Genomic DNA, 24,773 nt, shown 5'->3' with positions numbered 1-24,773 from the left:
CGTTCAGAGCAGTAGCAGCACAGCAGCAGCAGCGCTCTAGTCACTAGGAGCCGTGGCGGCAGAAGCAGCAGCAGCACTATCAGTCACAGCAGAGGCAGCAACGGCAGCAGCAGCAGCAACAAACTCTCTCCTGTCTTTTTCTCTTCTTTCCGGAGTTGCTTCCTGCTCAGAGGACAAAAGCCAAGGAAGTAGGAGAGAAGTGATCCAGGGCTGATAGCTGCCACCAAAAACAAAACCCTAACGCAGACCTGGCTGCCCCCATGCCTATCGAATTTGTTTGCAAAATCAAATTTGCAGAGGAGGATGAGAAGCAGAAAAGCAAGCAGGATGGGGACAAGGAGAGCCTGATCGAGGAGAGCTGCACACCTCCGGCTAAGGACTTGGTCGGGTTTGCTAACTCCTGCTCTCTTCATGGGATTAACCACATCTTTGTCTCTGGTCGCCTGGGCATCCGGCAGACTCTCTGGGCTCTTGCCTTTCTGACTTCACTGGCACTGTTTCTATACCATGCGGCTAAGTGTGCCATCTCTTACCTGGAGCACCCTCATGTCACGTCTCTGAATGAAGAGGCGAGCCCAGAGATGGTTTTCCCCGCTGTGACCATCTGCAATATCAACCGCTTTCGCTTCTCCGCACTCACCGATGCCGACATCTACCACCTGGCTAACTTGACAGGTCTGCCCCCCAAAAACAAGGATGGGCACAAACCCACTGATTTGATGTATCCTGCCCCCGACATGCAGGACATCTTCAACAGGACAGGACATCAGTTAGATGAGATGCTCAAGAGCTGCAATTTCAGTGGACAGAACTGTTCAGCCGAGGACTTCTCTGTGGTGAGTGAAAAAGTTTCTCAAAGTTCTGTCTTTGTCAGACTCTTATCATATTATTTCATCGTTATGCGTTGTCTTTATCAAAACTTTCTTGTAGAAAGCAAGTAAAGTCACATTTTTACATTTTAGGAATCATACGAACGTAACTTTACGAGACTCGTCTTGTTCACACAAAACTACCGATAAGCATAAAAGCAAAATGAACACTTCAAGGCAAGAGAAATTGAAATTCTCCTTGTGCGTGTACTCATCTCCAGGGGCCATGTGGTTCCCACGATACATTTGCGTATGCAAGATTCATGACTTTGGCTCAGTCATTGAGCTGTATTTCTTCTCACTAAGTTCTAGGCAGCAACAGTGCTTCTCTCCAGCCGTGTGTTTCAGCCTGTTTCCAGAATCTATTGTGTCAAAAGAACAAAGGCTGCTACTGAAGAAGAGAAGTAGGGAGCTGTCGTATGTGGTTGTATACTTTTCCAAGGCAAACTGTGCTTTAATGCGGCTTCCAACTCCAGTAGCTGAGAGTGCATGGCAACAAAATTGTCATCGAAAATAGCCGAGTCTCTCCTTCCTCTCTTTTCCATCTCTCCCCGTCGCTCTCTCTTTCTGACATTGCAGAGCAGCTGCCTCTCTCTCTCTCTCTCTCTCTCTCTCTCTCTCTCGCTGAGCTCTTGTACCTACCAAGAGGGAAGGAGTAATGCTTCTTCAACGTTGTATTTCAATCTTGCTGCTGTTAAGATTAAATATTTAAAGACAGACATACATGATTTTTGCATTAGCCAGATTGGCTAAAAGCAATGAAACAATTTCCATGAGAGACGGAAAGTGTGTGCGCGTGTGTGTGTGTGTGTGTGTGAGTGTAAGAGAGAGAGAGAGAGAGAGAGAGAAAGAGGGGGATCAGGTGAAAGAGGGAGAGTTTGTGCCTGTGTTCTGTGCACTATTTATTAAAGGCACTGTCCTTGCAGGAGATGGATTTCCCCATCTCTCCTGCAGGAATAGGAATATGCAATTGCTTTAGCGATGATAAAGTGTGGGTGTCAAGTCTTAATAGGGTATGTTGAACATTGATATGCTCACCTTCCTGAGACCTAAAGATTCTGTGTTATCACATGGATGGCACTACATTACCTCTGATGTGCCAAATTACAACAAAGAAATAATGACATTTCACTGAATTAATTTATCTTTGTTCTCTTAAAGACAGCCCACATGGAGACTTAAAGTAAGTTGAGAATGGATCCCCCTTCAAAAAAAAAATTCTCATTTGTTCTATCAGTCTAAAGGAAATGTCTTGTTCCCCGGGGGAGCTGAAAAGTTTGACCAAATATAGTCTGAACCAATAACATGACTAAAAGTTTATAATGTGCTTCTAGTACGTTTGATGGCAATGTCCTACGACACTTTGACACTCAGTCCTCCCTGAGTACATTAATTAGCGGACAATTCTGACATCTTGGAAATGTCTGTCCCGTGTCAGTCTATGAAGCTTCCTGTAGCTCTCTTTGGACACTGGGTGACTTCATCACAGATTAAGATCCTGTTGAAAGTCCCCGAAGCTGCTGTTTCCTCTCTGTCGGCTATGTGATCTGCATTTTCGGGGGCTGTCAGTTAGATTTGTCACAGGCTACTTGCTGCCTCCACGCATGACAAATCACTTACTCCGACTCCTGGTGGGCAACAAAACTGTGAGTTCGTAGGGAGGAAGGACTGGGAGCTGTGGGACCGGGCAGGAGAGCAGCATGCAAAGGCAACAAAGCACAAACCCAGTCACACGCATTCACTCCTCTGCTCGTGCTATTGTGAGTGTGTATTTTGTTCTTCAAATTGCTCATCATCCGTTACAGCAAGGAAGCCATTACTACTGGTGGCGTGCTATTAATCACATGTAAGCACGTACAAAGCCACATGCGCACACATACAAACGTCTCGTGCGCACATTGGCCATTATTCGTCCTCTCGTGGGGCCCTCCTTCAGGATCGACTTCTTGTAATGTGTTTTTCTGTCGATTGATTATCCCAGGAGCTCCAGATGTTTCATTTTTGTAATCGCTACATGGATTTGGGGCTCTTGGGAAAAGTGTATGATGAAATATAATTGAAATAATTTCCTGCATTTAAGCTTCTTCAGTACAAATGCAATGTTCTGTGCATTAGAGCTCTAGTTAGCAATTTGTTTTATTGCATAAAGTATTTCAAGTGGTTGCTTTTAATTAACATAACATAAATAACAGTTCATCATTACATTTTAATGGTACATTTTGCCAAAACCCACGGTCTCAAATGTGTGCAATAAAATGCTTGAATCACAAAAAACACTAAAGGGTGTGAATATTTGTTTTCCTTCTATTTTTAAGTTATTAGTTTATTACAGACAATCATTAATTGGCTTCTCTGCATGCACTGTTTGAAAGATTTAAATAAATACAAGTCTCAGCGCCGAACGAAATTGTCTGGGTGCTCTAATTTATGGCAGGAAAATACATAATCACGCAGCAGAGAAATTTGTTTTCCCCTTTTCAGCAGTGTGGACCGGCGTGATTATTTGACGTAGGTAATAAGGCCATTCTTTATAATTAAAGATTACATTATTGACTTGGATTAATCACAGAAGATAAAGCTAATTCGACCAGCCATGAATAAATAGATTATTTTTCTTCCAGTCTAACACTGAATAATTGTTCATCTATTGTGTTGTGCTGTCGCAGAGATGAGCAGCGAGCCCTTTGGCTTTTTTTAAACAGAGCTCTGAATTGGTTTGCTCTGACTCTCAGCTGTGTTTGCTGCTGCATTATCAGATTTTGCTCTCAGCAAGGACAGATCCCTTCTGCATATATTCATGGAGATAACTAAACAGCTATAGGGTGGCATGTGAGATGAGCCATAAAAACCTGGGTTAACGGGGACGAAACTGAGGGGCTCTACACCTGCGATCTGTCATTACACTGATTAAAGTCCCTATTGTGGGTTTTATAGATAATTGAAAGTTTAATAGTGTAAGCTATAGATGATGTTCGACCCCCCTCCTGTCCTTCATACTGGAATTAAATCGTAAACCACATTAATGCAAATCAATACTGTGAACAAATGGCAGAAAAGTGACATTATTGTGAGTTGATCTCAATAAGGGTCAGAAAAACAACAAAAATACCAGGACAGCACATATAAACAGCCTAAATATGATACGCATGTTGATGATAAAGAACGGTGTGTAAAGCATGCGCTTCAACCTAGAAGACTGTACATTTAGAATAGCATTTAAGTGTGTGTGTGTGTGTGTGTGTGTGTGTGAATTTTACCTATTGGGTTGGTACCAGCAATGTACAGACTTAGCTATCATACCAAGATGAGTCACCAAACCTGCAACATGTCTGCTACAACGACCCGGCTTTACTTCTACTGCAAAACAAGCTCTATGTTTTCATGCCGTGTTGAAGCCATGCGCAGTTTTTTTTTATCTTACTTTCAGATGCAAGGTCACATCACTTGTCAGTCTCGTACTCGGCGTGTGGTTTTCGAGCATCTGTAGAAATAAGTGTGATCGTCACTGTAACAACGAGAAACATGTCCCCCTGGTTGTTTGCGAGTCCTGCGAAAACTCACATGCACAGGCTCTCATTCTCAGTGCTATATAGATTTGTGAGTATGTGTGTGTGTGTGTCTGTGTGTGTAGATATATTTGTGTAAAATGAACCTGTCTGCATGTGTAGATGACTGCCAGAGTGACATCCACCTCCCCAGTGGGTTTGCACACACCCCTTGACAGCATACGCACCCACTAGCACACGCTCACACATGCGCGGCCCTGCCGTGCGGCCCGCCTTCCCCCTGGTGGAGACCGCGGAGTGTGGGAGCGTGAAAGTGACTGGCTATCTGGACCTGCTTCGTCTCCAACAGCCTGTCAATTAGCCGTCTACAGTTCCACTGCCGTGGGTGTCCCTGCAGCTTAGCGTGCTGTCAGATATCTGATCCATACACCCAACCCTGGAGGCCAGAACCGAGCATTATTACACCCCCACAACCTGGAAACAAAACAAACTCTGGAGCTGTCTTTTCTTGTTGTTTTACCCTTTTTTGCAAAATGCAAAAATAAATAGCTGAACATTGATCCCGTATCTTTCAAGGCTTGAGGGAGGACTGCAGCTTTTACAACCCACTTCAGTCCCACTGCACTCCTTCCCCACCTTGTCCTCCTCCTCCACCTATCAGAGGAAGATGAATTACAGTGCAATTGGTCGGCTGCACCTTCTGATACGCATCACCACTGTCTAATCAGATGAAACCCACCTGTGACCTGCCACTGGATAACACCAATATGCAAACAGTTTATATTTGGGAAGATTTACCTTTTTTATCGCTCCCTGAGCCGGTTTTAAAGCTCTCACTGTGCCACGGTTTGGAGCGCTCGGTTTGATGGGGAGAATCTTCGGCTCAGAGATGGCTTTTAACTCAATGATAAAGGCTTCGGATGTTGTGGTACCGCCAAACCCCCCCCCTCCTCCCCCTCCTCTAACCCCTGGGAGTCTTTTACTCACACAGACATTTGTCTCTTTCTGACAAGTTATACACCAAGCTGTTGGTAGTGTTAATGTGGCTGCACACACACACACACACGCACACGCACACGCACGCACGCACGCACGCACACACGCACGCGCGATTAGAGTGCGTCTAGTGTAGATAGAATGCTTCCCCATACAAACACACTCAGGTTTCATCACAGATTGAGAGAGTTGGTTCGCAAGATTGATCATGACTCCTGAATGGGTGCCCCTCCCTCTCTGCAGGATCAATACATCCTTCAGTCAGATTGCTTTCCTGCCCTTCCTACTCCAAGCTTGGTGTGACTAATTATCTTGTGTCTGTGTTTTGGACCCAGTCTCAGCTGCATTTGTTAATGCTGCCAGAGTTGGTGAAGAATTTGATCTTTAGAGCAAGATATCTGTTTGTTTTAGCGTATATCCAGCCCAAATCAATCAATATACACTGTCTACCTTATTCCTAAAGGGCGCTGAAATTATCGAGCAACACGAGATGACTCACAGCTTATACTTTGTCGGGATGGGAGGGGGGAATGAGCATTTGAATGAAGAGGAATCAAATTTAAAGTCAGATCTAAAAGTTGAAAAAAGGTTTTTTTCGTACGTACCGTAGTTGATTGAAAAACAGCATCGTCTGAATTAGGCTCCGCCTAATAGAGAGCAAGATGGACTTTTGATGGAGATTGCGCCCTTGGGCCTGATTAGGTTACACAGAAATTTAACAAACTCAAAGATTGCTGAATTTGAATTAGTTCTTGCAAATGAAAAGCGTGTCTTTGGTGCAATGACATGTATGTAAGCTTCTCCTCGAGTTCCATATTGCACATGTTCTCCACATCAACTGTGCTAATGAATTGTTGTGGCATTTACAATGTGGGTCTGTATTATGAGTTTGAAAGGTTTCATTTGCCTCAGCGACCCCATCAAACAAATACATCTCAACCTGACTCAAAGCACTGCCCACAATACCGGTATCATTTCCCCGGATCATTTTAAAAAGAACTCATAAATATTATCAGTGTGTTTAGGAAAATACTTTGATTTCCGTTTGAATGAAGCTAATACATTATTTAAGGAGTGTGTTTGCATTTTTTCTTAAAGACATAGTAGACCTTAACTTAAAGCACCATTCCCATCCATCATAATAAAGACCTTTTTATTTGTTTGTTTTCATTATTTACATTGATGATGAATAGCATTCACCATTCAAGATGACTATGATTATGAAAGCCGTTGGCCGAGCACACTTTAGACGCACAATTTTCTTCTCAGCTGCCAATGTGAGCTTTTTATTTTGTCATGTTTCCCAGTCTCTGAATACATTAGTGGAAATTCCTCTGAAAAATTAACCAAGCTTGCTTTTAGGCCAACGCCACATAATGGGTTCGTGCTTCTTCATTCCCCTCGCTCGTATGGTTTAATTGCTTTGGGGGAGATAGCACATGCAGGAGGTGGACAAAAAAATAGAGACACCTTACAATGTAATTTGGTTCAATGCAATAGTTTTATTTGCGTTGGTGAAAATTTAACTTGAATTGTTCATTCAAACTGATTATTTATCTTAAATGCCTATGAGCTGCACACAAGGGATTTTAATGTATCACATCACTCACAGAAGAAGTGCTCGTTTGAGATGATGGATTTCAGCCACCAATTTAGAGGTTTCAAATGAGAGAGCAGTGTGTGAGATCATTTTGAGTTCATACCAGAAAGTATCAAACTTAAGTGCTTCATGTCTCCTGGCAGCAGTTGGGCAGTTTGTGAATATGAACTAGAAGAAAAAAAACAAGAACAATCTCAAAACACACCTCAACCGTTGCAATAACGATGTGTTACAACATTTTAATGGGATGGATGCCAAAAGGTAGCTAACAAGACAAGAACTAGTAGGACCAAAAGAAAAAAGCGATGAGCCAACAGTGTAATGCAATGCTTCAAAAGAGCTGCTGTGGTGGGAAGTCTGCAGAATACAAGAGAGAGAGCTGTGGTGATGGTTAAATCAGGGATGTCTACCAGATTATATGAAACCTTCAAAAGATATACTAAACCGAGCTTGAACCAAAGTTAAAACACAGCAGAGTGCTTTGTCGGTTTTCTTACGTGTTTATTTCCAAATTATGGTAAAGCTAACTAGAACATGTTTTTTTCTATTTCTTTCGAAACTAAAGGCCATTAAAATAAGGCAGAAGATACTGAACACAAACTCTGCGGGTAAGGTTGTGTCAGAGAGGTGTTATAACTGGTCTTCACAGCAAGAACACCATGACCACCTTACAATATGTTTCGCTGTTCCCACTCCCTGCTCATATTCAATATTTTAAATAGATTTGAAATGTAGAAATCATGGCCAGTGTGACTTGGATGAAAATGTCAGTCGGCTAGAAATCAGCCGATGGAAATAGCAAACAACATAAATGTCAGAGTGAATATTTACCCCTGGCAGAGTCTTAACATGAAGGCTTCGTCTGTCCGCTTGGCTGGACGCTAGGCCCTTATTCTGTATTATGTCTAATGTCAACACTGCCTGTGCCCCTTGCTGCTTTTTGGTTTGCTTTGTTACCACACACACTGCACATAGCTCTCACTAAATGGCGTATGAATGACTGAATAATTAAAAAAATGTATTGCTTTTGTTGCATGCATCATATTTGCTATTTGCGTGTCATTTGAACGCCATGTAGCCCGCACTAACTGCAATGCAAAAGCATTCACATAACTATGATGAACTGTCAACAAGTGATGTATTTCATGTGAGAGAGACTGCTTCTGGCAGATGGGTCGGGAGTAACGTGGGTCAAACAAACACATCACTTCGAACCAGGAGACAGGTGTTTGAGACCCGCGTCCTAAATCGTTTTTTTCTTTTTCTCTTTGAAGTTACGGAAGAGACCTTTTTTCTGCACTTACGTTGTAAACGCACATATTTGACTTAGTTCACGTAGTTATTTTATGCCCGACCGAGATGTTCTCCCTAAACCTAACTATGTGGTTTCGTTGACGAAACATAACTGCCACCGTTTCACAATAACACATGGCTTTAAGTGACATGTGAGAAGCCGTTTCACAACATTAACCTTTTGGAGTATAAATGGCACGCAAAAAAACAAAAATGCGGTCTAATGACATGCTGAAAGATCGGGATATGTCGTGCTATTTATAAGCCTTACCATGAGATATGGTTGACGTAAGGTACACGCTTTTTAACATCCCTTTTTTTCTTTTTCCCTCTCCGGCTACATTACTGTTGGCTGCAGTTATGCAAACAAGGTTTGAACTGTAGTACATAAACACTAAGGCGTCATGACAGGTGTGATATTTTGTCCGAATGTATATGACTTTGTGGTGCAAACCACCTCTACAGACCTTTGTGTATGATGACATGTGACATACCTAGTAGCTTTCTCTTGGGAGATACATGCAATGATTTGTCAAATGGCTTTGAGGTTGGGTCAGCAGCAAATGCACCAAACACTCTTTTTTCGTCATAGCTATTGTAAACACCTGACATAAATTACTCAATAACTTATGCCAGGAGTACGGAACAGTATGTATATATCATAGAAAATAATGAATAATTCACGTTATTGCCTTCCTAATGTCAGTAGCTCCCACTGGTCAACATTGAGGCCATTTGCTGTGGAGGAACCTTGGTCATATCTTTATACGGTTTTTGTAAAGCTAAAAGCAATGTCTGACTAAACATTTTCAGCAGATTCAAATTTAGGTTTCCTTTTGTATTATTGCTGTTCAAGAGCAACTGCACTGTTGCAGTGAAGCCAGTCAGAGCCACATTAGGCACATTAACCCACAAAATGTAAAAAAAGAAAAAATGATTTTCCTGACCTTTTGGTTATTGTGCTTAATGGGGCTGAAGGATTTGAGAAGAAAATATCTGATTTCGTGATTTCTGACTGCTTCACAGATCCTGGACGTCTTGAATAAAAGCCTTGATGTTATGTTCACACTACGAGCAACAAAGCTAGAACACGTGAAGCATGGCAAGCTACACGCACTCTATGACGTTGTTTAGTTGTTAAATGGAACTGGCTAACATTTGAATGTAAACTTGAAATTTCAGTTTTAATTTAAATAATATATTTTTGTTGTTTTTTTGTAATGAATTTGTTCTTTTTTATTGTTTAACACTTTATAAACTGACACAAGCCTAAAATACAACATATTGCACTCCCTAGACATATGGATATTATCCCTCTAGATGCAAACCTTCACTATAACAGAGTAAATCTACCTTTTTACCAACATACAATAACCTCCCTCCTCTCAGACGTGTTATGTGCACTTCGTGTTTGAGTAATACATGTGCTGTAAATCTTTCACCTGATGTTGGCAGCTTCGTCGGTCAGGCTCTGTCCATGTTGACAAAAACACTTGACCTTCAGTTGCAGTGAAATGTCATCTGATTTAGCACAGCCAGTTTGAATTGCCACCACTCATTTTGTCATCCAAGCGCTGCATTTCAGTTCGGAATTGTCAGAGCAAATGCATTACAGTATAATGAGCTTGCTTAAAGCAGGAGAGTCACGCCCATCATGAGCCCAGATATCATTTGGACGTACTATTTGCATAGCTGTTGGTGCATATCTGTGTGTGTGTGTATGTGCGTGTGTGTGTGCTTCAGTGTAATTGTAAAGAATATGAAAATGAATGACTGTCCATTACACAGTATTCGTCAAATTGATGCCAATTTATTGGTCAAATAAATTTTAAACATCTAGACCTCTTTTGCCCTGCATAACAGAGATACTAGATTTATGCACTACAAATCTTTGAAGTGGCATTCAAGCTGAAAACCATGATGACAGTGAGCGGCGCCATGATGCACTGAGGTCTTGCAACATTAAAGATGATATTGTGGATTGCTTTATCGTTATAAATATATAATGCAATGTTTCATTTATTTTTAGAAAGAAATACACTGTTGTTTCTGCTCATCCCTTTGTTTTCTTCATGTGCTTCTCCTTCAGTTAACACAGGAGCTTTTTGTCCAGTGTAACGTCTGTCAGGCTCTATTTACCTACATTCCTCATGTCCCCTCCTCACGTGATACCGAGCCACTGTTCGGCATGTTTGTTTAAACAAGCGTGTAACTCTAGTCATGTTCCCCAATGGTGTAGTCAAGATTAATTCTGTTTTTTCCTAATGCATGCTAATGAGAAAGTTGTGTGCATTTGATTGTCAATAACGTGAAATACGGCCCTGCTCCCTAAATGCTGGCTCCGTTCAATAACCTATTAAAGTTGAATCACAGATAACTTGGCGCACATCAGGAAAGCAATCTGAAATTTGTGCTGACATTGATCCAGCAGGAAGGAGACCTATTGCTCCGATTAACACTGTTGCCCCAGGAGAGAAGTCCCTTGGCCATTAATAGCCTAATGTCCTAGATTTTACTTAGACCACATAAAATGCTTTTATTTACGAGACACATAGGGGCAAAACAACATGGACATTGTAGAACAGTAAGAAGCTTTTTAACCATCTCTGGGAGCTGTTTGTTGAACACGTTTTCATTTCCAGGTGATATTCAAGCCCAAACTTTTTGACGTGTCAATGTAACATGATTTGCTGATTGTACTATGTGGTTAAGGCAAATGTGGTATTGACTTATTATACAGTAAAAGCCAGAGTCAATGTGTATTAACATAAGGCTAATAGTCAATGTTAGGAATGTTTAAGCAGTGTTGCACCAAATTATTCCAAAGATAAATGTTAAAGTTAACTAAGATAAGTTTGCACTTTGTGGCATAGAAAAGTCTGTCCTCTAACACATTATTAATGAATAAACATGATTTTATTTTTTGCTACATTTTAAGATCCTGCCGATGTGGCATTTGATGTGCCCTTAACATCAGACGGAGCATTTGAAGTTTGGAGGTTTTGAGTTCCTAGATAGTTTCTTGCACTTTCGGTGTCATCTCAAAATGAGTTAATGGTTGTCCTGACACATTTCAAACAGTGCACAAGAACATCTGTAAAATGCCACGGACCCTTTCTTAATGTGCCAATTATTACCAGATGTCTGCTTGCTTCTGTAGTTTAATGCCAACTCATGGGAGGCTGCTATAATTAGACCCACTCAAACTGTGATTGTCTGATCTTAAAATGAGATGAAAAGCATTTATCATGCATCATGGCTGGAAAAGACAAATAGTTCATCCATTAAACACCCCCCCCACCCCTCAAGAACTTGGAATGAGAAAATGACAGATCTTTTCAAAATTGCGGTCTCATCCATTTAATTACAAATCACTGTGATAAGGGCATCTCCTTAGAATAAATATGACCAGTAATGAGGTATGACATCGCTGTTTACGCCTGTCCTTGACATTCACTTTGAGAATAAGGAAAGGGGGCAACGGCATCTTTCTAAACAGATCTTGAAAGTCCACGGAAGGGATAAATGTCAGTGGGCTTCACTCACAAATCACTGTGCCTTTTTACTTCCTCTTTGACCTTCACTCTTTCTGCTCTAAAAAGAATTAGCAGGATAATAATAAATAATTGGTATGTATACCATGATGAAAGTTATCCCCGGAGACAGACTGAACATGTCTTCCGTGAAAACATGCCCTTAAACTGACAACTAATTAGTATGTTTACGTAATGATAAATAATTCATTAGAATGACATTGAGGGACTTCTGGGACAACTGGATAAATTACCAAGCTTCACCGTAAGCCAAGTAAGTCTGAGACTCTCACCCACCCCACCTAAATCCATTGTGTATTGTGTGTTGAATATCAGTGTAATCTAATTGGTGTCATCATATCTCTCTTGGCACGAGTTTTGCCTAAGGATACCATTCGGCTGCTCCGGTGGAAGTGCACCGTGAACAAATCAATAGATGTAGTGGGCATGATTATGTTACGATTACAACCGGAGAGAGCCTTGTAAAGCCTGGAAATAAAAGGTGATTTGAAGAGAGTTTCCACACCTCTTGGCACAGTTCTTTCAGCTGAAACAGCTCAGTAGGAAACAGAGTGGTCAGTGAGATTGGCTGCAGCCCCGCTTTAGGACCAGCTGGATTGAGAGCAGAATTAGAGCCTCCCCCCTTGTTTCCACCTGCTGTATGAGGCTCAAGTGCTCCAAATCAAGCCATGATATGCTTCATTTCCTCCCTGCTTGACTGCTTGGCTTTGAAAAGTACATTTGTATAAATTCAATCAATACATTCCAGATAATGAATATGCAAATGAACTTTTACCAGAATAACAATAGTGTCAACATTAATTCCACTCGTCAAATATCCTTTTCAATATGACCACAACAAAGCTGGTTCTCTTTCTTAAGCCTCTGAATAATTTAACTTACAACTCTTATTATTCAGTTATGAGGTGAAAAATGAACTGATCCTCATAGAGCTTATGATGATACTCAGAAGAGGTCCCCTTTTAACATGTCTCTTTCTGATGCAGGTTATGCAGGACTATGGCCTGATCTCACCAGACATCGCCTGTATACAGAGTAGATGCCACTGAATAAATAAAACCCTCACCCCTCCTAACACCACCGTAAGATGCCAGGATTAGCATCTCATTAGACAGCACTTGCACTGGTGGTTTGTGGACAAAAGAGTGAGAAGCAGAGCAAAAGAGGGACTGTTTAAGGTCCTTTCCCTGTATGTGGAAGAGATTTAGGTTTCTTTCCCTTCCCTGGAGAGTTCATTTTATAAATGCAGAGTGCAGCCTCATTTTTATTGGAAAGGATCTGCCTTTTTGTGGGTACTGTGAGCTTGTTAAGAGGCATGATCACCTGCTCTGTTACACCAGCTGCATCATTACAGAATGCTGGGGTAGAGATTGGCTGGAGGTACAGACAAGTTTACAGAGGCAGAAATTCACCCGTGTAATACCCTTTAAAGTGTAGGATTATTGCTGAAATCCGTACACCCAGGAAGACAGTGTAATCTAAAGAATACTTTCACTGAAAGACTTGGTGACAGTTTGCTTCTGAGATAAATTGGCCTCAGCAAAAGTGTCTCCTGCTGGTGGCCAGTCTGTGTTATCTGCGCCATGAACATGCAATTTCCCCTTGATTGTGCTCCCCACGGATAAGTAAACACATTCAGCAGAGCAGTAAACTACAAAAGACAAGAGTCCAAAAAACAGTGGTAATAATCTGTCTGAGGAGACAAATTCAAAGATTTCTAGATATTCAGATTGTCAGCCTGCAGTTAACATTTGGTCTCTCGTGGAGCATCTATTCATTAAGATAAAACGTGGATGTCAGTTTGTTCTTCTTGCATGACTCCACAATATGAAGCAAAACCTTTATATCCACTCTGATTTCCTAGATGTCTCTGGGAGATGTACCATCACTGACAGATATGAATGAAATATGAAACGCCTGCACTATCCCACACCACCACCTCAATTTAGCCCTACAAACAGCACTTTTGCAGCATTGTGTAGCTAGGTTTTTGTTACAGACTTGCTTGGAACAAAGCTTAAAAAGAAGGTTAATGTTGATATTTTAATGGCATTCCCAGGTGTGCAGTGTGGCAAGTTGAACTAGACAGTTTTTATTCCCATACGGATTGTAATACATTTCCATATCTAAGGTAAAATGACATCCCTGGCATATATCAGCTCGAAATGGAGGTTGAAGTCTGGATGTTGATTGAAATGGCAGTGGTGTGTTTACTGCTGGCTGTTGATAGTGCTGTAATCTCTTTCCAATTTTGAGGACTGTTCCTCGTTAGTGTGCAACACTATCGTAAAAATCTTCATGTCACTATGAGCAGAGCAAGAAATCAAACTGTGAAAGTTAAAATGTCTTGCTCTGCCTTGTCATTGTGGCAAGTAGGCAGTGTCAGAAATTAACTTTTAAGCTCACTGCCAAGGGCTGTAAACTAAAAAATTACCTGCCAAGAATACCGCCCTTTATCAGCCAAAATATTTAAGTTTCTTTAATAGAAAAATGTCACTACACGTTCGGAAGCTTTTCTGAATGGAGTCAGGTACTGCATGTGGATTAGTTTTAATACTCACTTGCCATACTTTTAACGTTTCAGACCCAATATGTACAGTTTGAGTTTGATTCCAGTGGAATAGGGTCAAACCAAAGATGACACTGATTTCATTAACCATCCAGACAGTAGTACTTAATGGTTTGCAGAACAGTTGGCTTTCAGATGGCTGGATTTGCTGAAATGTTTCATAAATCTATCTATATATTAACTGCAAGAAACATTGAACCTCTCTTCCTGCTGATAGGTTAGAGAGGTTGTATTTTGTATAAGAGTGAACAACTCATTTAATATTTTTGAAGCTGATACAAAAGGGCATAGACACAAGCAAACCCCGCCGAAGAAAACTAGCAGCAATGGACTACAGTATGTGCACCATTGTGTGTGTATATAAAAACCATATGTAGCATTATTTGAACTGGCATATGACCTTTATACCAGGAGTCATCAACCTTTTTCGATATGAAGCACCATCTATGAATTTGCTTGTAAATCAGTGAACCACATCGACATGAAAGTTTACATTAGTTGTATTATGACACCACATCAAAATTTAAATATCCATATTTTGATAAATAAAGTGATCTGTAATTTGATTGCATCCATATAGCGTGCATAGTAGCAACATGTAAATATTTTCTCCTATTGTAATTATATATGAGAGCTACAATCCTTATTTAAACGTTCACATCTGATTTTAAATCATTAACGACCGTCCTCCAATGTTTTTTTATCAGCAATAAACTTCTGCAAGGAAGGCAGCGAGTACTAGCCAATCAGAGGCTGAATAGGACGTTTCTTTTCGGAATGCAGGTGAGGAAGAAAATCAATCAAACTACCGTAAATAACAGGCGGCACACCTGCCATTGGCTGTGTAAGAGGTAATTTGGCATGCAGATGAGGAGGCACTTCAACATTTCCAGAAAACTCTCTTGCACACTTATTGCTAGTGTGCCATTGGTTAAGCTACCACATGCCAATGGGGGAACGCATACTATAATACTATAGTAAATATACTATATATACTTTAAACAGTGAACAGATTGGAATCATTAGGCTGTAAAACATATTTTGTCATTTTCATTTTACCCCGTTGGTATAGTGAAGAGAGAAATAAAAACTTGTTCCTGGCTGGCAAGGGTTTAGGTATACAACTGTATAAAACTATGGCATGCTAAACCTTTATTTTCTTTACATAAAAATACATTTAAACATCCGCCTAAGATATTGTGAACACCACCTACTCTGCCTACAGTACAGGAGGCTCCGGCTGTGACTTGCCGTATCACACCTGTTTGGTGCCTTTAGTCTGGAACAAAGAGTAAAAATGATACATTGTTGTCCTTGACTTCTTGTCCTTTCTGGGGTCACAGTGACTTATTAGACAAGTCAGGTGAACATGAATTCACATGGATTGACAGATAACTCATTCACTGCACAGGTTTGGTGGCTTGTCGTCCTGCATCACCAACATCACATGGACCTGCAGGGGGAAATCAAAACGAGGTTTATTTTGATGACTAATAGAAGGTTGTGCTGCACTTCACTGTGCTCTATGGCTTTATTCATCTTCTAGGGTGTCAGGGTCTCCCAAGAGAGTCATAATATGAGACCGCAACTCGACTTCGGAATAGAAAGTCTTCTACTGTAATATTATACATTGTATTCACAATCGAAATGTAACAGATCTTTTCTTGATGAGAAACCGATTGCACCAACGAGTCCTCATATCTAAACACTAACATGCTACGTGTCAGTCCATTCCAAAGTGAGGCTGTGTTTACCATTAAAACAACAGGTCCTGTGTCAATACCTAAAACAACCTACTGTTTGTTTCTCGTGGTTGAATTGGTGGCGAATTATGACTGTGAAGTTAGGGCAATGGCTCTTTCAACGAGGAAGTAACATAATGGTGTTATCGCATGACAAAAACTTTAGGACAAGGAGTTCTAGATGGGTGGTTTGAGAGCTTCGAATGTACGACACTCAACGTACCCCTTCAGCATCAGTTCTGGACGTGTCAGGAACAGCGTGTCAATATACGCTCGTTACATGCATAGTGTCTTTGCACAATAGACTTCCGTCTTCACTGGAAGTTTAGGTTTAGGCAACACAACCACTTAGGTTTAGGAAAAGAGCCTGGTTGACGTTAACTTAGTCAACATGGTTAACATAGCGACTGACTGACGACTCACATGACTACCGACTTTTCGGTGTTAGTTTTGGTTTCGCACGAGACACAAAAAGCGTTCTCCTGGCCGAAACATCTGTTGTTTGACACATTCACCACCTCCCTGCCCGCCCTGTGAGTGGACTATCTTGAGTTTTATACTACATTTTTAGCTCTGAGCGTGTAAGAAGGACGCACGTGTATTGGTTGCAAACCCAGTGCATCGTAAACGCGCACTACATGTGAGCCGCCGAGGAGCACTGACCAAGCTGCGGTATTAGACGCATTGGGTGTGAGTACGGGTTGACATGGAAGGCAGCTGTTGCATGACTACAATTGTTCCATTGCAAGATTGTTTTTGCTTAAACCTAACCAAAGCATACCAATACATTACATTACATTACAGTCATTTAGCAGATGCTTTTATCCAAAGCGACTTACAATAAGTGTATTCAACATAGGTATTCAAGAGAACTACTAGTCACCAGAAGTCATAAGTGCATCTCCTTTTTTTTTAAAGCATCTAAGAGCATAAACCAGAGCCAAAGTACAGTGCAGAAACAAACAAATACAATAAGTGCTGAGTGGAATAGCAACAGCAGTGGCAGGTCAGAAAATGGCTGTACGAATAATAACGGTCATTTGTAAATGTTTTGGCAGCCACTGACAAACAATGTTGTGCTGAGAAAAGGGACACCAGATAGACAACACTCACATGGGGCACTGTGAGAAACAACAAGCAGATCCATCAATGTGCAAAAGTGGATATAATTGCCATCGCAGATAGAAATCTAGGAAGTTGCCAGCCTCCTAATTCTAACTGTGCAACCGTATCTGCTGATATTTGTATCAGCACTGATGTGTAGATAATAATGGAGTTCTTTGCTTGTTTACTCTCTGATTACGAGTAAAAATAAACTTACCAGGGGGAATGTATTATTGTCATAATGTATAAGGAAAGAAAAAGAACACGATCATATAATGGAAAAAGTGGTGGGAGGTATTGTTATTCTCTCCCAAGGCAGGTCGTGTAATTTCTATTTCAGATCTGCAGGGACGGAGAAAAAATGATCAAACCAAAAAGCTGCAGATGCTCAAAACCGTCAGGCAGCGCAAAAACAGAAGTTTAAATGCAACAGCTTTGTGAAGACCGAATAATGGAGCGCTACTCAGAGCAATTCTCTTGCTTTGGTGATGCAGGAGGGCAGTGAGTGTATAGGCCAGCTAGATACAAAGTGTGAGAACCAAGGCTTTCAAATGTTACTACCAGAAAGCAATATAAACACCAATTACCATTAGCCATAATTGTCTATTTCTGTTTTAAATAGATTTTGGTTTCAGATAAACAGGATGTTTGAAAATGTTAATGTTCAGGTTTCCTGTATTTGAATGTGCGCTTGATTGTTAGAGGACACTTACAGAGTGAGATGTTTTGTCATAAATCAGGACAGGCATTGATGAAGAATTGTACTTGAAGTTGATAAAACTCCTCTGGTGGAAACAAATGAAATGGATTTTTCACAAAGATGACCATCAAAAATGACCATTGGCTAACATTTGAATATTGCAGCTCTAACACGTTCTGACATTATTTGTTGTTAGGTGGGAATTTCACATTGAATGTGTTCTTTCCGATTTGTTCAACGGCCCCGTTATGTAGCAGATCAATCGATATGGTCATGGGAAAATGCATATCTAGAAACGTATCACTTCAGATGTGGGGATTTCGGGTTACCGCGGGCGCTGTAAGTGTGAATTCAAACAATCTTAAAGCTGCTAACTCCTCCTGTGAAATATTGATATGTGTGTCTGGGAACTACCACTCCAACAGTCTCCGCATGCTGGAAAGTTAAGATCATTTGATCACCCGCCTCAGAGACATCCGCAGCAGTGATTTACTCCCTGTATTTTATTTTATATTTTATCCGGCCGATCATCTATCCTGGCCCAGCACATGGAGCCTGGATTTGCCCTCTGTATTCTATCTTCCAGATTACAACAGGTTCAGCAGCCTGTCCACCGCCCACCACTCAGCAGAAGCCTTTTGTAGGGCCTGTGGGACGTGGCGCGCTGCCGACGATCCTGAGATGTTGCTGGAAGTTTAATCCCCACACTGTGAGAAATGAGGTTCTCCTGCTCTCCCTCTTGCTCTTGCAACTTTTGATCAAGCCCTAATGTGATTAGGCAGTGACCCTGACATGACTGGCCCAGGAACTTGTAAAAGAAGCACAGGGAGGGGATGAGGGGGGGGGAGGGAGAGGGTGTGATCTGACCAGTAAACCAGGAGAAGAAAGGAATTATTCTGAAGGTGTCTTTTCTCTGTTGCTTCTCTGCCTTGTGGGTAATAAAGGTTTCATGTATTCGTTTTACCCCGGAAAAAATTGCGATCTATAATGACCTGACATTTCTTTTTTTTTAAACTAGCCAAGAGGCTCATGATTTGAATGTTAACCAGGGCTCTACTTGATGTAAAGTGCAGTCTACTGGGAGGAAGCTTCCTTTGAATTCTACAGGATCTAGGCTCCTCTCAGTTGAGTCTTCATAGAAAATTAATTAAAATCTTCCGCTGCCTGTATTACGAAGCAAAGTGTTTGTGTACACATCCCGTCATTGCAGTATATGTGCGTGAATACCATATTCCATTTATTCACATGATACTGCGGCTGGTCTACACCCCCCCCATCAGACATCTCGTGTTCAGAATCATGCACTGAGCCTGTTTACTGTGTCGTGTACTGGACTACTCCCATATGTGCTGCACACATTATTCTTGCCGTCATATCTCACTGATGATGTGTGTGTGTGTGTGTGTGTGGGGGGGGGGGGGGGGGCGGTGCCTTTACTTCAGAGGCCAAATGTGTCAAGTCTCGATATATTAACTTCACTCTAATGGACTTTATCAGCCATAGTGCAGAAAGTCATGGAGATTACAGCGAGAGGGAGTGGATGTTTGATTATTTTTGCATTCTGTTTGGTTCCCCGCAGCATGCCAGCGGTTGCATGAGGATGCTTGAAATGCCCTTTAGAATCCATTGAATATGGCATTATACTTTATATTCAGGTACCTGCAATATTTTCTACTGATACAGAGGCTGGCCGTAATCCTCACTTGTAATGAGTTCGCAGTGATTCAAGACTATGTTTTCTCAACGTTTCTTATTCATGTTTCAACTATTTATTATACTCTGAAGGTGTGTGCAAATGTTCAAAGTAAGAAATTGGAAGCCATTGAAATTAGAGAAATATATCTGACATGTACACCATGTTTTCAATCAGTATTCCAGTCAGATACAGGTATGAAGATCCACCTACGTATTGTGTATTCCTTGCTTGCTTTGGAAACCCAGAGGGGACAATGTCAAAGAAGAGACAGAATGTGAAAGATGTCCTGTACAATTGGCAGTGAGATGGAAAAGGATGCTGCACCACAAGGGATCGTTTGCCATTAGTCTAGGATGAGGGAGCTGGTGTAGAATGGAAATAGACTGATTTACAGACATGATGGTGCTTTGGATCAAGAAAAATGTGTCGAATCACTCACATTGTTGATTGCATTGAACGTTTATTTTTGATCAAATATGAGGGAGATGAGCTGATGCGTATATATTGTCTTACAGGCACTATAACTGGGTGTGGATGAGGATATGATAAAGCTTTATAATGTACTTTAACACAACCTGTATATATACATTATATATAACCATTTAAGATTTGATGAAGTTTGAGTTACTCCGCAGTGTGACTCACTCTCACATCAGGGTTTGAGTCAATTCAATTTAAATCAAACATTGCATATCTGTGACTCATATTAACAGAAACCAATAGAGGAACACTGACATGTTTCTCGTACTGCATTCTTCCCGTCCATTAAGTTATAGTAGCCTAGCATGGCAATTATGTCCATTAGGTTTTACCATGCTACAACAAAGCACAAGAACCCTGGAGGCACAGGCAGCCCAAAGACTGTCTAACTGCATCTCGACCGCCTCCACATTCAACAGCATCATTCAAGGCCGCGTGCAGCGAGACAGGAACATAAACTAACACAGATGCCTGCATGGTGGCCTTGATAGATCGGGTAATAAATATATCATTTGAGCAAGCATTTCATTTCTTTGCCTCGCCTATCTTGCAATTGTTTTGTTTTTTCTGGCCAGTAAATGTAACGACCACAAATTGAGTCAATTACAATGAATATCACCAGTTCAATGTAAGTATCTCTAGCGCTAAGAGCTCATTGTGCTGTGGTGTTTTGCAATGTACTTGCCAGAGTTCACTTGTCAAGTTCATGTTTAGGCCAGTACTTTGTGCTGAGGCTATTTTTGTAGCATTTTCTATATTGCTTTCTGTAGTTCCTGGATAGAAGCAGCTGTACCACCAACAGTATATTTAATAACCTCCAGGCATTTAAATATGGTGACCAAGAGGTTATCAGCTTTTCTGTCGAAGAGGATCTTTGCATTGTATTCTGACTATACGGATAAGATCATAATGAAGATAGCGTTTAAATGGCCAGTATTTAGGATTTGACGGCATCGAGCTGAACTTCTCCCTTGTCCCAAGCGTGAAAGAGAACTACGGCGGCCGACGCGAAAACATGAATGTTCCTATCTAGAGTCAGGGGTTTGACTGGTTTTGGGCTAGAAAATAGTGTCCGGCTTCCTGAAGGGTGCCCACTCATATATGTAAATATAAAAGGCTCATTCTAAGGTCAAAACAAAACCTTAACATTTCAATCATTCTTTAGTCTGCAATCAGGTGATTAATATTGTATTATTTCTACCAGTAGATCCCCATAAATGCTTCACACTGGCCCTTTAGGTATTGGTAGCCTGTTTTAAGGCAGCCATTCTAAAAAGATCTGCGATCATAACAGAAAGGTTAACATTTTGGCTACTCACACTGTTTTGCATGGGTGCATACATCCCTGGCCTTTGAGTTAGACTTCCCTTTTTTTGTGGAAAAGAACAGAAGTGTGGTGCTGGCCTGGTGCTTATTTTAAAAGCCACTGATCTCACGTGCAAAAGACCAAACCCACACTTTTCATTATAGCAGTTTTCAAGATACTGTTGGCCCCCAGGTCAGACAAAATCAAGACAATAAATTCTGTCTTCACCCATTCCTGTTTGCCATGTGGCTATACAGACAGCCATCACTGTCTTTTCAAAATGTGAAGGTTTTGAAGTCTTTATTTTTTTTCATAGTGGGCTTATGAATTTGTATTCATGATGGACATTGCCATAATCATGTGCTCTGGAAGTCTAATATGTGTCATGTATCAGATTTGACTGAGCTTTGACTCCAAGAAGGTGTACCAATATTTGCCGCTAATTGCAACTATCTGGAGTGCTAACAGTTTTAATGTAATTAATGTAGCTAATTTCAACAGCTGCAACTGCTAACAGTGTTGATAAGTGGGCCAAACAACAATAACTAACTTCCCGTTGTTTTCAGAACACCAGCATGCACCTGTCCCTTAACCTGATGCAGTATTGTTGCCTCATGTCTCTTCCTCTATACCCCCCCCCCCCCCCCCCTTGCATTATTGAGGTGCCTTAGTTAGTGAGTAAATAAATAAAGGGCTTATTGCTTGGCAAATATGTCGGACTCGATTTGTAAGACGTGGATCGCATGGGATCTTAAACTCGGTTCATATGGGGTCGATCATCTCTTTATCCTGTACACACTTCTATCTCTACACTTTTTCTGCTTTACTGCAGCGTTTTTTACTTTTCACGTTGGAGCTCTGGCCTCAGATGTGAAACACAAAGCAGCACTTCACCCAAAATAGAAAAACAAACAAGTAGTTTACAACCCACACAGAGTGGGCCAGACATCCCACCTTCTCCTGTGTTGGCCTTTTGTTACTCTGTTCTTCAACATTATACACACACACACACACACACACACACACACACACACATACCTGCTGTCCTTCCTACTGCATTGTGGACTAGTATATCTACAGAGACCTCGAAGTAGATCTAAGGCAGTGTCCCCACCCCCAAGGAAAGTCAATCAAAGCCTCCCAGTGGTGAGCAATTTCTCCAGGCCTAGCTGATCATTTTCTCTCTAATATCCCGAGTCCCGGCAGCTCGCAGCACAGAAGCTGATCAATGTTGTTGAAAACAGAAAAACTGTCCATTCCGTCTGAAAGCAGTGGGGGAAGTGAAAAACACACTGAATTGATGACTTTGTAAATGAAAGCTGGGGTAGACTTGTGACACCCATGGTTTCCCACCTCAAAATACGTTCCCTGTCTCCCTCATCACAAACGAATTAGCAATTCAGAGCGCGGCCCTGGGGTTGCCGAATGTTTATGTGGTTGCCCAGTGTGATGAAGGCTCACATTTGTTTCCTGTCACTGACCTGTCACTCACTCAGCAATTCGGGCCGAAGGCAATGCTGATTTTAACCTCAAATAGTGGCAAAGACGCAAGCTGTGACCAAAGAAAGAGGGACAGAAAGAGTGAAAAAAGAAGAGAGGAGAAATATTTACCAACCACACACCCTTCACCTTCATCCACACACATGCACACAGCAAATAACAGACGTTATACCGTCAAAGCTTTCAGGGAGAAATGCCCTTCACAAAGGTGGTGAGTGACGGGCGCTCTGTTTTTAGACATTATTATATGGGATCCATTTTTCGAATTAGCACTTCTAAAGCAGCCGAAAGTATTTTTCAAAATGTTCAGATCATATTTCCCACTGCATGGATCAATTAGTTGTTTGAAGTGTCGTCTTACTCGCGCTACAGTAATTCTCTCTTTTAGCCTGGTAGAAGATTCCCTTACCTTCTTGGGGTGTGGAGGTGCACTACTCTTTTCAAAGGGAATTTACAGTAACATCGAGTTGGGTGTAGAATACATTTAAATGGAATTAAATGCTGTACTTCACGCTGATCCAAAATACCAACAGCAGGTGTTAAATGAGATTCAGCGCGATGAAAGCCAGCGGATTGATGACGGTGGAAATAACGCCTTGTGCTATGTAGGGGGTTATTTTATATTCAGTACTCACAGATACTGTATGCCTTCAGCCTTACTGTATTTGCTACAGTGAATGGATGTGTCTATTAGTCAGTTGTTTCAATTCAAAGGAAGGCTTTAGTTCATATGGCATGTTTTCATTTTTGTGCGATGACAATAAATGTGTGTTTTTGTGTCTTTGAGGCCCAATGAACATGTTAAAAGCTACATTGTTTACTTTGCTAGCAGTCTTCTTCTTCCTTGCCTAAATCGATGCATTGCTGCATTTCTTGGCATGTTATCACCACCAGCTGTCAATAGCGTGAAAGCATCTGCAGGACTGAGCATGGACGTGCGCGTGTGAGTGCAAGAGATACAAACAAAACAGGGCAAGCTACCTTCAGACCTGCTCTTCCTGCATTTGAACCTGCATTTTTGGCCATATGGGTGCAGCAGACGCAGCTGTACTTTAAACACAACATTGACATATTATAACTTTATAAACACATTTACACATACAGCAAATGTGGATGTGTAAATGTCCAATATCACTCTTGTTTTTGCCCCTTTCTACCGACTCCTGAGGGAATCTGGATCTAATAGTTAGTTGCAAATACCTATTTCAGAATTGTTTTCATGGTCAATAGATCCCAAGCTGTCTACCAAAATGTCTAACCCGCATCTGACCTTTACACATAATGTGTAATAGGGCTTTGCTTCTCAAAGAGCATCTGATAAATGAGAACCACTACTGAATAATTGTTATAATGCATACCAACTACTGACTCTAACATTTTACTCCTTTTAACATCCATTCGTATATGAATGCCATTCAGTACATGTGGGCTGTAATATAACAGAGCAGCTTGCTGCATAAAACAAGACTAATCAACGTGTTATTTCCTGCCACATTTTTATCCACCGGTTCCATATAGGATGACAGCTCATTGTGGCTGCACAGTCTTATTAAATTCAATAGCGGTCATGTCAGCAGAGGTTTATATATGTGGTGGTTGTCCATTGCTGACCCTAATTATTTAAATGCAGCATTAATCCTCAGAATCCGGGGGATTGTGAAGCTGAATTAGGGTCAGCCAGAGGTTAATAATGGTCAGAATTATCTGGGTGGCTCTCAACACAGTCTTTTTAAAAAATCTGCTGCGTGGTTTTAGCTTGTAGACTCAGTTTTGTCCACCCTGTGGTTTTCCTGTATTGGTTACGTTTGTGGATTTGGAAGCAGACTTTTTTTGTTGGTATTTGTCAAATGTTTCCAAC

At 41.2% G+C, this 24,773-nt stretch overlaps 1 protein-coding gene across 1 annotated transcript in view; it reads left to right on the top strand.

The window, feature by feature from the left end:
• Positions 1–260: 260 nt before the first annotated feature.
• Positions 261–24,773, top strand: part of asic4a (acid-sensing (proton-gated) ion channel family member 4a) — a gene marked incomplete at both ends in the record, with an annotated part of 71,581 nt that continues 47,068 nt past the window's right edge. The window contains one exon of the mRNA XM_079170650.1: positions 261–836. Within this exon, the coding sequence (XP_079026776.1) occupies positions 261–836 (576 nt within the window). The remainder of the gene's footprint in view (positions 837–24,773) is intronic.

The sequence above is a fragment of the Pholis gunnellus genome (genome assembly GCF_910591455.1).
Source record: "Pholis gunnellus genome assembly, chromosome: 12".
NCBI lineage: Eukaryota > Metazoa > Chordata > Actinopteri > Perciformes > Pholidae > Pholis > Pholis gunnellus.
The sequence above is the reverse complement of the archived record's forward strand: the minus strand, read 5'-3'. Positions and strand labels throughout refer to the sequence as shown.